Below are 11,182 nucleotides of genomic sequence, written 5' to 3' on the forward strand. Positions count from 1 at the left end.
CAAATACATTTTCAGGGGTGGATAGCTTACCCGCTCCTGCAAACCACTATTTTTAGCTGCGAAAAGTAGAGGCGGGTGAGAAATCCGCTTCTAAAAATACTTTTTTACCCGCCTCTACAAATCGTTTATGTCACCAAAGCACGTAGGACAGTTCCTCACGCCTAACACACTTAAACACGGCACTCAGTAACTAATCAGATACGCGAGGGATGACATTTTAAGATTGGAAGAGTTGCAAATTACCAATGCGATGAGAAACGCGAGAGACGGGCACGGCGGCGGAGGCGGCGGCCACCGGCCAGGGAGTGTCACCAGCTGCCTCATATTGCTCTCCCACGGTGGAGGAGATTCCATGTCGGAGCCGGCGGTGACCTGGCAAGCCCCAGGCGATGGCGGCGGCGGCGACCAGCGATCGCGAGGGGAACTGTAACCAAAGGGTATGGTCCGTATCCCGCGCCTGCAAAACGTATTTTGTGTCGCGTCATAGAACCCGTGTTCACAGCACGAAAGCAGCTTTCGCTATGCCTCCCTGGCTCCCACGCACTCCCCGCTTCCTCCGAAGAGGCGGCCCCGGGGACTGAGGCGGCGGGCTCGCCACTCCGAGATGCTCACACGCCAACGCCACGGCCGCCGCCGCCTCCTCCTCCTGCTCCTCCCCGACATCACGCATCTCTGTACCTGCACCTCCCCAACCCAGCACCCCGCCTCCTCCGATGCCGCCCCCGACGCCTCGCCCGGCGGCCTCGACCCCGCCGCGCTCGCCCCGGACGACGCCATCGCGGCGCTCCCGGCCCTCGCGGACTCCGCGGGCTCCGCGGCCGCGCTCGCGCTCTTCCGCCGCCTCGCCGCCCGCCCGGACCTCCGCCTCCTCATGCGGCTCTACGCCACGGCCGCCACCGCCTTCGTCGCGCGGGGGAACCTCCCGATGGCGCACGAGGCGATGCGCGCGATGGTGGCGGCCTTCGCGGAGGCCGGGCGGCTCCGGGAGGCCGCGGACATGGTGCTCGAGATGCGGAGCCACGGGCTCCCGCTCCGCGTCGAGACGGCCAACTGGGTGCTCCGCGTCGGTCTCCGGCACCCCGGGCTCTTCGCGCGCGCGCGCGAGGTGTTCGACGGAATGACGTGGGGCGGCGGGGTGCGCCCCGACGAGCGTAGCTTTCGGGCGCTGGTCCTAGGGTGCTGCCGGGAGGGGCGCTTCGAGGAGGTCGACGCCCTGCTGGTGACCATGCGGCAGCTTGGGTTCTGCCTGGACAATGCGACGTGCACGGTGGTCGTGCGCGCGTTCTGCCAGCAGGGACGGTTCAAGGATGTCTCTGAGCTGTTCAGGTGGATGTCAGGGATGGGAACGCTGCCAAACATGGTCAACTACACAGCATGGATTGACGGTCTGTGCAAACGGGGCTACGTCAAGCAGGCGTTCCATGTGCTGGAGGAGATGGTTGGGAAGGGCTTGAAGCCGAATGTGTACACGCACACGTCGCTGATCGATGGGCTCTGCAAGATTGGATGGACGGAGCGGGCGTTCCGGCTGTTCTTGAAGCTTGTTAAGAGTAGCTCGTACAAGCCAAATGTGCATACATACACTGTGATGATCGGAGGGTACTGCAAAGAGGGAAAGCTTGCTCGTGCTGAGATGCTGTTGGGGAGGATGGTTGAGCAGGGACTGGCGCCAAACACAAACACATACACTACGCTGATCGATGGTCACTGCAAAGGCGGCAGCTTTGATTGCGCCTTTGAGCTGATGAATAAGATGAAGCTGGAAGGTTTCCTGCCCAACATTTACACATATAATGCCATTATTGGTGGTTTTTGCAGGAAAGGACAGATTCATGAAGCTTACAAGGTGCTCCGAATGGCAACTAGTCAGGGGCTGCATCTTGATATGGTGACATTTACTATACTGATAACTGAGCACTGCAAACAGGGCCACATTATGTATGCCCTAGAGTTGTTCAGCAGGATGGCAGAAAATGGTTGCCATCCGGATATAGACACATACACCACCATCATTGCTGCATATTGCCAACAAAGGCAAATGGAACAAAGTCAGAAGCTTTTTGACAAATGTCTTGCTATAGGATTAGTGCCAACAAAACAAACTTATACCTCAATGATTGCAGGATACTGTAAAGTTGGCAAATCGACCACGGCTTTGAGGGTCTTTGAGAGGATGGTTCAACATGGATGCCTACCTGACTCTATAACTTATGGGGCCCTAATAAGTGGGTTATGCAAGGAATCCAGGCTAGAGGAAGCAAGGGCATTATACGAGAGCATGCTTGATAAACATTTGGCGCCATGCGATGTAACTCGTGTCACATTGGCTTTTGAGTATTGCAGGAGGGAGAAAACAAGCATTGCTGTGTCATTCTTGGATAGACTGGATAAACGGCAACAAGCTCACACTGCAGATGCTCTAGTTAGAAAGCTTAGTGCTGTGGGAAATTTGGATGCTGCTAGTCTTTTCCTCAAAAATGTTCTGGACAAGCATTACACTGTTGACCATGTAACTTATACAAGGTTCATCGATTCATGCTATAACAGCAATAGATATGCCCTAGCTTCTGAAATATCTGAAAAGATATCGAAGAGGATCTCTAACTTTCAGAAAAAGGATGCCGCAGCCATTGCTTGATTACTAGAGTAATCCAAATTTTGTCTACCAACGCAGCAGAGAATTTCATAGTAGTTCTCAGTGCTCCTTTTTAGCAGAGCTGCTATGTCAATCAATTAGCGGTAAGTGGTATGTCAATCAATTTCTAGCAATGCTCAATGCTCATTTTTCTCCTTTTTATAGGTTTTACCAGTAGTACTTTGTCCAAATTTTACTCTTGCATAGTCGTTGATCTTATAAAATATCCAGGTCAAGGTCTACATGACCAGATAAATATTCATGACCGATCTGGGTTAGAAGTGCTTGGCGATGGTATGGATCTGCTTTTGCATAAACTATGTGAGAAGAAACAAGGTAAGTTGTTCATAAGGTGAAGAATTTGTGATTTCCTTGCATTTTAGTAACTTCATTTCGGCCTACTTTTCATTTGCCTGATGCAACTCCTGCGATTGCTTTTGTTTCTACTGGTCAACAGGTCTTTCTTAAACACTTTGAAGATATTCAATGTTGTATAATACATCTGCATTTTGTATGATGGATTTAAGGTTAGTTCTTTCCCTTCTGTACCTTGTTATGAAGAATATACTTCATTTTATGCTATTTGAAACTTTAGACGTGTAGGTTCTGTTAATCTGTATTCTACTTTCTACAGATGTAATTCCGTATATTTAAACCTGTGTTCAGTGGTTCAAACTCTTAAGATTGTTCTTGGTATTGTAACAGTCATGCTGCTGTTGTGTTCATGCTTATCTTTCACTATATAAACTTTGACCCTAGCTCTGAAAGTCAAGCTGGTTGGAAATCAGCGAATTTCCTGCAAAAACTGAGATCTAGCTAATTACAATAATATTATGAGCAATATTATGGAAAGAATATTATTGATGACAGCATCCTGAAAATCAGCGGAAGACCTATGTGTAGGCCAAATGAAATCTCTTAATGATTCCACTAAACTGATTCTTAGGAAGTAATAAAATTGCACATTCAGTGCTATTGGCCCCTTCTTGATTGTACTTCAAACTCAACCACGGCTGCAAATGGAGCAAAGCTGATCGGTATGCTCATAACTTGGAGACATTCGTCCCCAATTAGATAAAATTCAGTGATTGCGGGTGTTTTCTGGGAACTCTTGGTAGCTGCTACCTAGGGAAAAAAACATTGATACTCCGATGTGGGGATCCTCCACAGTTGGTTCAGATGTTTATGTTGTCGTTACTGAACATATTTGATTTTGAGCTTGATGTGATCATTTTTTGTTTTGACCGAAAGATCCCTATGATCATTGTTTGTTTCTTGTATTCCTTGCGTGCTAACTTTTGCCGCAACGAAACTCATGTTATCAAGGTTGACGCCATACAATAATACATTAATATCTCAAAGTTTTCTTTGTTGGTTGCATCTTTATTTGATGGCTCCATTGCATTGGTCCTGGCACACGTACAATTTAATCATTTTCTTTGGTTAAAACTGTTAGGCGACACACTGTGGACAGAAGTTTAAGATAATTGCTGAAGTTTTTGACTTTTTAGGCTAAATTCTGAATTGATTTTTTTTCAAGGTTTGATGTTTGGGAATTTCTAATAACCAACAACACACATATCAGAGAATTTCATTTACAAGAGTTGTGCACTCGCGGTGGACTGGTTAGAGCGTTGAACTCCAGGAGTCGTTGAAACTCCCGTCCTGACCTGGATTCGAAGCACGGCACCTTCTTAGAACCAAGCCCAGGGGTAGTCTCCCCCTCATGGTCCATTTTTTTAGAATGCAAAGAAAATACGAACAGTCTAGTCTATAATATACACGTGGTCTGAGCTAGGTGTAATCAACTGCTCTATTCACCAATGTGGATGCACTTACCGATGCAAACTATAACGTCAACACCTATAGAGTATTCCTAGTAGTCAAAACGTAGAGCGTACTCCTGAATTTTCCTTGCACCATTTTTACTGACGGAACAAGTGAGAAATATGGCAATTTTTTATGATCTTGCAGCTCATCTGCCAGTTGACAGCTCAATGGCTTCCTGAATGTTTAGAGATTCTTCACTGAAGCTGAATAGTTTGCGCTGCTGCCTCATTTCATGCTGCTGTCGTCGGTTGAGCTCAGCTAGCTGCCACTCCTCCCATCGCTCTACTGGGACAAACTCTCCTTCCAGCATCTGCACCACCTCAGACATTGCAGGGCGTTGATCAGGGTCCATGTGGGTGCAGAGGAGTGCTACCTGGGTAATCTTCTCCAGCTCTTCATGGTTGTATGCACCACCTAGATTGCGATCGACAATTTCATGTAGTCGCCCTTCTTCCATCAACATTTTGACCTTCACATTTGCAATTTGAATCAACATATGAATTTAATTATAGTTTTAAAAGGGGCCAATTATGTGAAAGTATGAACTATGAAGTAATGTTTGACCAGAAAATGTAAGATAATTGCATGGTTACCTATTGCTGCTACTGATACTATATTTTTTCTCTCTCTCGAACACACAGGAGAGCTGCGCATCAATATATTATGAAGAAAATGGGGATAAAGAACCTCAGAATGTTACAGATATGAAGGGCCTGTAACCCTTACTCTTAAGACCAAAAACAACAAGACCGGGAACACTAGACCAAAAGACCAAAAGACCTAACTGACTGGAGTTACTAGGGTGAGGAGGTAAGAAACTCCTCGAGCCCCAGCTATAGACCAGTAAGACCACTGCTGCAACTCCTCTTTAATGACCTTGATACTATATTTCTGATTACTGTGCTTAGGGAAACTGTCTGCTTAGACCTTAACACGCTTATCTTAATTTTCCTTGATCTATCAGTAGCATTGTGCAATTTGATATCTATCAGTGTGCTTTTACAGCTATCAACAGGATTATCTAATTATCTTACCTGATCAATTAGCATGATCTCGCCTGCTTCTTCGATACGGTCAGGATAGAATGCAATTGCTCGCTCCCCTGTTACAATCTCTAACAGCGTGACACCATATCCAAATACATCTGTCTTAACTGATGGCCTTCCTGTCTTTATGTACTCAGGAGCTATGTGGCCTATAGTGCCACGAACCCCTGTCGTGACTGTGTTCCTTCCTATGTCCACCATCTTTGCCAACCCAAAATCTCCTACAACTGCTTCAAAGTTCCCATCAAGCAGGACATTGGCAGCCTTCACATCACGGTGGATGATCTTGGGATTACAGTGCTCATGAAGGTATTCCAATCCACGGGCAGCACCAAGAGCAATTCGCATTCTTGTAGTCCAATCTAATGCTGGTTCATTTAGTTTTATATCTGCATTTTCAAGTTTTGTTACTATCATATCTGAGAAGATGAAGGGTACAACAACAACAACAACAACATAGCCTTTTTTCCCAAACAAGTTGGGGTAGGCTAGAGATGAAACCCGAAAGAAATAAGTTCAAGGTTCAGGCACATTGATAGCTAGTCTCCAAGCGCTCCTATCCAAAGCTATCTCTTTAGAGATATTCCAATCCTTAAGGTCTCTCTTAACCGGCTCATCCCACGTCAGTTTAGGTCTACCTCTACCCCTCTTTACATTATCGACCCGCTCAAGAACCCTATTACGCACCGGCGCCTCAGGAGGCCTTCGTTGAACATGTCCAAACCATCTCAGCCGATGCTGGGTAAGTTTCTCCTCAATTGGTGCCACCCCGACCCTATCCCGAATAACTTCGTTCCAGACTCTATCCCTCCTTGTGTGCCTGCAAAACCACCGCAACATCCGCATCTCTGCTACACTCAGTTGCTGGACATGTCGCCTTTTTGTAGGCCAACATTCAGCACCGTATAACATCGCCGGACGAATTGCTGTCCTATAAAATTTGCCTTTTAGCTTTTGTGGCACCCTCTTGTCACAAAGGATGCCAGAAGCTTGCCGCCATTTCAACCAGCCAGCTGAAATTCTATGCCTAACATCTTCATCAATGTCGCCATCCTTTTGTAGCACCGATCCTAAATATCGAAAAGTATCCTTCTGGACCACCACTTGCCTATCTAGACTAACGTCTCCCCCCTCATGCCTAGTCGCGCTGAAATCGCACATCATGTACTCGGTCTACATGATGTGAAGATGAAGGGTATAGGGGAATTATTATGTTACATCATACTTTTATGAAATTATTATAATATCCTGGATAAAATTTAGAAAAAGATCAACTATGCATACTACATGTTTTCTACATCAAAACTTTACCTTCACTCCTAATTTCTTGCAATATATTAGCTTATAGACACAACTGCATTCTTCAAGTGACAATTCTGAGTGAAGACCAATCAAACAGACAAAGCCATAGACTTACAAATAAAGACATGATCAGAAAGAGATGATCTCAGCTTAGTTGAGTTGTACCTCTTAAACGGGAAGCAACACTCAGATTCTCCATGAAAGGGTAGACCAAGAGTCTTTCTTTCGGTGTCGTACAGAACCCTATCAACCTTAATATGTTCTTATGTACAGCAATGCTTATCAATTCAACTTCTCTGAGGAAAGGCAGGTCCCCTTCAGGACTCTCCACATCAAACAGTCGTTTCACTGCAATCTTTATACTGTCTGGACCTGGAAGAACTCCTTTGTACACCTTACCAAAACCTCCTTTGCCAAGAACATTCTGTTCACTGAAATTGTTGGTTGCAATCTGGAGCTCTCGCCATGAGAACCGCTTTATCTGCCCAAACTCTAGTCTGTGATCATTCTGACCTGGAATTGTTGAACATGTTCATCTTGTATCAGTTAAAATAAGTTGGGTATTTTCTTTCAGAATGCTAATTTATTTAGCCATTTCAATTTCTGAAAATGTTGTCTGCCTTGAAAAATGAAAATTACCACTATGGTCATCATCAAACAAACATAGTTATCCACTTATGCTCCTAGACAAACCTGAGACATCAATGAAGATTTCAGGTCGGTAATGCATTCTTTGCCACCATAACACAATTAGAACTCCAATGACAAGGAGAGTGACTGCTCCAGCAATGCTTCCAAGAACCACCTTTAGCTTGGAGTTTTTTGATCCGCCTGAATGTATTATGATCAAGTATTTAGCCTGAGAAAAATGCACTTACAGTCTCCCTCAAAATTTAGTGTTCAGTAGGGTTTGCCAGTTTGTCAGTAAAGTACCTGTCCTTGTGCTGCCTCCTTCACATGAAAATAAATGTTGGCCACAATTCAAATGGTTACCTGTATAGCTGGAAAGACAATTTTACAATTACTAAGTCTATTGTACAGTAGCACACATGAAATTTGTTTTCATAATCTGCTTTGGTGCAGAAATGACATACTTGTATTGAGCCACCCGAAGTAGATATTGTGGTATTTCACCACTAAGATTATTATATGCAAGATTGCTGCAAAAAAAGTGGCGTATGATATATGATTGCAGAACTATTATTGACTTCCTTAAACAAACAAATGGCAGTAGTAAGCATAACATTCGTCAGGTTTTACATGATGAAGTTAAAAACTCACATATTATTCAATGATGGAAGATTTAAGAAAGAGCTTGGAATACTCCCGCTTAAATTGTTTTGGCTTAGATCCCTGTCCAAATTATCACATTGTTAGAGCCTTTTTATCACCCTTGATAACATAAGTGATGGCTGACTTACAGAATTTCAAGTTTAGGAAGATGGCCAAGGGAATCCGGTATTGAGCCATTTAAATTATTTTGTCCAAGGTTTAGAGTTGTCAAACTTGATAGGTTCCCAAACTCCTGAGGAATCCCTCCAGTTATGCTGTTGCCATTCAATAGCCTGAAACCATAGTATGTAGCAGTCAGCAAGGTTATCTGTTTTGTACGGGCACATAATTTTATATATGATTGGACCCATGTTTATGAGGACAAAATATAGACAGGCAAAAGAATGGAACTTACAGCTCTTGTAAAGTTGTTAGCTTTGCAATGCTGGGTGACAAGACCCCTGTTAATCCAGATGAGGACAAACTTCTGCAGAGTCAGAAATGAGAAACTAAGCAAATAGTCATGTAGACAAAGTTCGTTGCCTTACAAATTTACAATAGTGAAACTAGATAAGAGTGAAGTATAAAAATATTCCATCCAAATGAAAACACTTCTTTATGAAATTTCCTTATATTTGAAAACCACAATCTGAATTTGGTTGAACCTTAGCTGCCTTGGTCAATAATGGAATTCAAACTTCCAGCAAACTTACATTTTTGTAACTATGTTGTCTTGACAAGTAACATGGTCCCAATAGCAGGGGCTCATTTGATTATCGTTCCAGTCATGAAGGACACCACTGTTATCGTTGAGGGCTTGCCTCATTTCATAGAGTGCTTCAACTGCAGACAAAACAGTCTTATTTCTGGGGTCATCATGTAGACTCTTCTTATTGAATCTATTCAGTGTCTGACTTGCAATCTGGGATATGTAGTGCTTAACTGTATAAGGCATGACAGAATATATTTCGCTAATCTGGAGCTCTCTATCATTACTAAGGAAAATTAACTACGCTCAATAGAAGTGCTTTTATTCTCCCTGGAAACTGGAAACAATATTGCAACGGCACTAGTATGCTGAAAGGGGTCAACCAATCCACTGCTCCACTCCACTGGTGTGTGTTACAGCGTTACGAGATCTATTGTGTAGTTCCCTTCTAGAGTTTCTGATTCAAACTTTTGACTGGTGACATAGACAGGGAGCCAAATTTCTAAGAGACTTCTGTGGTCTTTAGAGACAGTCTATTCAATAGCACAATAATTTCCATGTTACCTATGATAGCTTGTCTGTTCAAAGTCAACTTTTCTATGTTATCTTATCTAATGGTAGCTAATAACAATTGAAGATTAGCATATTTGGTAAAAAATGTATTGTCCTTACCTTGGAACTCAGCAGCAGCAGAAGATTGTAGACATACCAATAAAACTAGCACAAAAGCTAATAACTTCATGCTTTCTGAAAATATTGTCAGCTTGTTATGTTTTCAAGAACTGGAACACTGCCGCTGTTCGAATCAAAATTGAAGCCCTCTTGATGCAAGATCGGTGCTTGACTGTTGTGTCACCGAAAGAAGCGTATGAGATGGGAGGACAGAAATGCTCAGAGAAGAATTCTGATACTATCCTCAACTGGAAGCAAGATGGAATGATACCTGAACTTGCCAAGGATTTACTTTAGCATAAAATTAAGATTGGTGAAATTATGTCTACAGTTCGAAGAACTAGGTCAGTTTGGAGTGTTCTCATTTGGACTACTAGCTACTTGTATGAAAGAAATCATTGCTACGTGTGAAGAGTCTCAGTGTGCTCACTGGACTTAAAGTAGATGTAACTGTGTTCCACATTTCTCAGAAGCTTCCTCTGGTAGTTGTCTCAGAAAGAAAAGTTCTTCCAATATAGACATGTAGATGTGAGTCCAGGATTTGGTCCCACTGGGATTCTGTATCTATATGTGTACTTAATTAGTCATGACCCTACAGACCTATACCTTCATAAAGGTGTCACCACTATTTTCATACTTGATGGAATGTTATAAACACACAGTGGAATGTGCAGCAAAGGAGAATAAACTCTTACTTGCACCAGCATCTTGAAATTGGAAAACAAAACGAGCAATAAGCATGCATTTTTCTCTCCGTTTTGGAATTAAATAGCAACTTCTCAAAGATCGCCCAGACACTGACTACTCCGTTCCAAGAACTTGCGACCATGGTATGCCAGCAAACTCTCTCTAAGTTTCTTGTCCATTTGAGCTATGCAGGGTGCTGGTGGAAGCTTTCGCTTACCAAAGAAGGTAGTGTTTGCCTGTTTGGTATGTTTTGGGCAAGAACCAAAGCTACCATACTTTTCAAAAGAAAAAAAAATCCCAAAGCTACCTAATCCATCCTGAACTCTCTTCTTCCCAAGTAAACCTCCCGTTTTCCCCCCAAAAGCCATTATTCCACAAAAGGCAAGCAAGAGACAGACTATAAACCCTCAGAGGTCAGAAGCAGGAAACCACTCTAATGGAGAGCAAGCAATCCAGTCAAGCAAACAGATGCTCAAGGAAGACGATGACAAGGACGACGAGGACCGAGAAGTCAAACAGGCAGTACTTGTATGTGAGCATTCGAGGAAAGCCGGCAAGAACTTACCAAGAAGCAGGGGAGAACCTGAGAAGTGTCAAGCGAGTGGTGCTCCAAGCTTCTGAGAACTTTCTCTCTTTCAGCTGTCTCCCGGGATGGACGCTGGCTGAGCTTGGGAGAGGGGAGAAGATCTGCTCCTCAGCACTGAGAGGAGCTGGAACAAGTGTGGAGCAAGTGGCGCCCGGACCATTGAACGGGTCAAATTTATCACAGCTCTGAGCTCTCCCCCCATCGAGGTGCATGGAGTTCATTGGATCACGCAAACGGACGGCTCAGATTGACAGTGGCAAATATTCTCCAACCGATGGATCGATCTGAGCCGCCCACTTGTAATCAACGGCTGGCAGCGAATATCCTTCTCATACACACATTGTAGAGATTAGCGGGCTAGTAGGTCTTCTAAATCCTCTAAAATAGGCCTACACTCTTTTGACATAATATTTTGTTGGAGCAGAGCAAGTTGAGTATTAGAA

General features: G+C 44.0%; 2 protein-coding genes across 10 annotated transcripts; one reads left to right on the forward strand and one right to left on the reverse strand.

Moving 5' to 3' along the window:
* The first annotated feature begins 504 nt into the window (after nt 1-504).
* LOC120686276 (pentatricopeptide repeat-containing protein At4g19890) lies at nt 505-10,169 on the forward strand. 5 transcript variants are annotated; one of them, XM_039968471.1, is made up of 6 exons: nt 505-2,746; nt 2,867-2,971; nt 3,093-3,162; nt 4,610-4,842; nt 5,107-5,275; nt 9,558-10,102. In XM_039968471.1, the coding sequence occupies exon 1, from the start codon at nt 605-607 to the stop codon at nt 2,636-2,638; it is 2,034 nt and encodes a 677-aa protein (XP_039824405.1). In that variant the 5' UTR covers nt 505-604; the 3' UTR covers nt 2,639-2,746; nt 2,867-2,971; nt 3,093-3,162; nt 4,610-4,842; nt 5,107-5,275; nt 9,558-10,102. The 5 variants fall into 5 exon arrangements, with proteins under 5 accessions (XP_039824405.1, XP_039824404.1, XP_039824403.1 ...); XM_039968469.1 differs by having other exon boundaries at nt 542-2,739; nt 5,107-5,308; XM_039968468.1 differs by having other exon boundaries at nt 542-2,739.
* On the reverse strand, nt 4,182-10,911 carry LOC120686278 (LRR receptor kinase SERK2-like). 5 transcript variants are annotated; one of them, XM_039968476.1, is made up of 12 exons: nt 10,719-10,911; nt 9,467-9,638; nt 8,799-8,928; nt 8,501-8,572; nt 8,235-8,378; nt 8,095-8,166; nt 7,908-7,973; nt 7,747-7,814; nt 7,507-7,644; nt 6,979-7,326; nt 5,500-5,900; nt 4,182-4,934 (listed from the first exon to the last, which is right to left on the reverse strand). In XM_039968476.1, exons 2-12 carry the CDS (start codon nt 9,534-9,536, stop codon nt 4,611-4,613), a joined length of 1,833 nt encoding a protein of 610 aa, XP_039824410.1. In that variant the 5' UTR covers nt 9,537-9,638; nt 10,719-10,911; the 3' UTR covers nt 4,182-4,610. The 5 variants fall into 5 exon arrangements, with proteins under 5 accessions (XP_039824410.1, XP_039824409.1, XP_039824412.1 ...); XM_039968475.1 differs by having other exon boundaries at nt 9,467-9,737; nt 10,719-10,897; XM_039968478.1 differs by lacking the exon at nt 9,467-9,638 and having other exon boundaries at nt 10,719-10,897.
* Between the last annotated feature and the right edge of the window lie 271 nt (nt 10,912-11,182).

This window comes from Panicum virgatum, chromosome 8N (genome assembly GCF_016808335.1).
Source record: "Panicum virgatum strain AP13 chromosome 8N, P.virgatum_v5, whole genome shotgun sequence".
In the NCBI taxonomy this organism is placed as follows: domain Eukaryota; kingdom Viridiplantae; phylum Streptophyta; class Magnoliopsida; order Poales; family Poaceae; genus Panicum; species Panicum virgatum.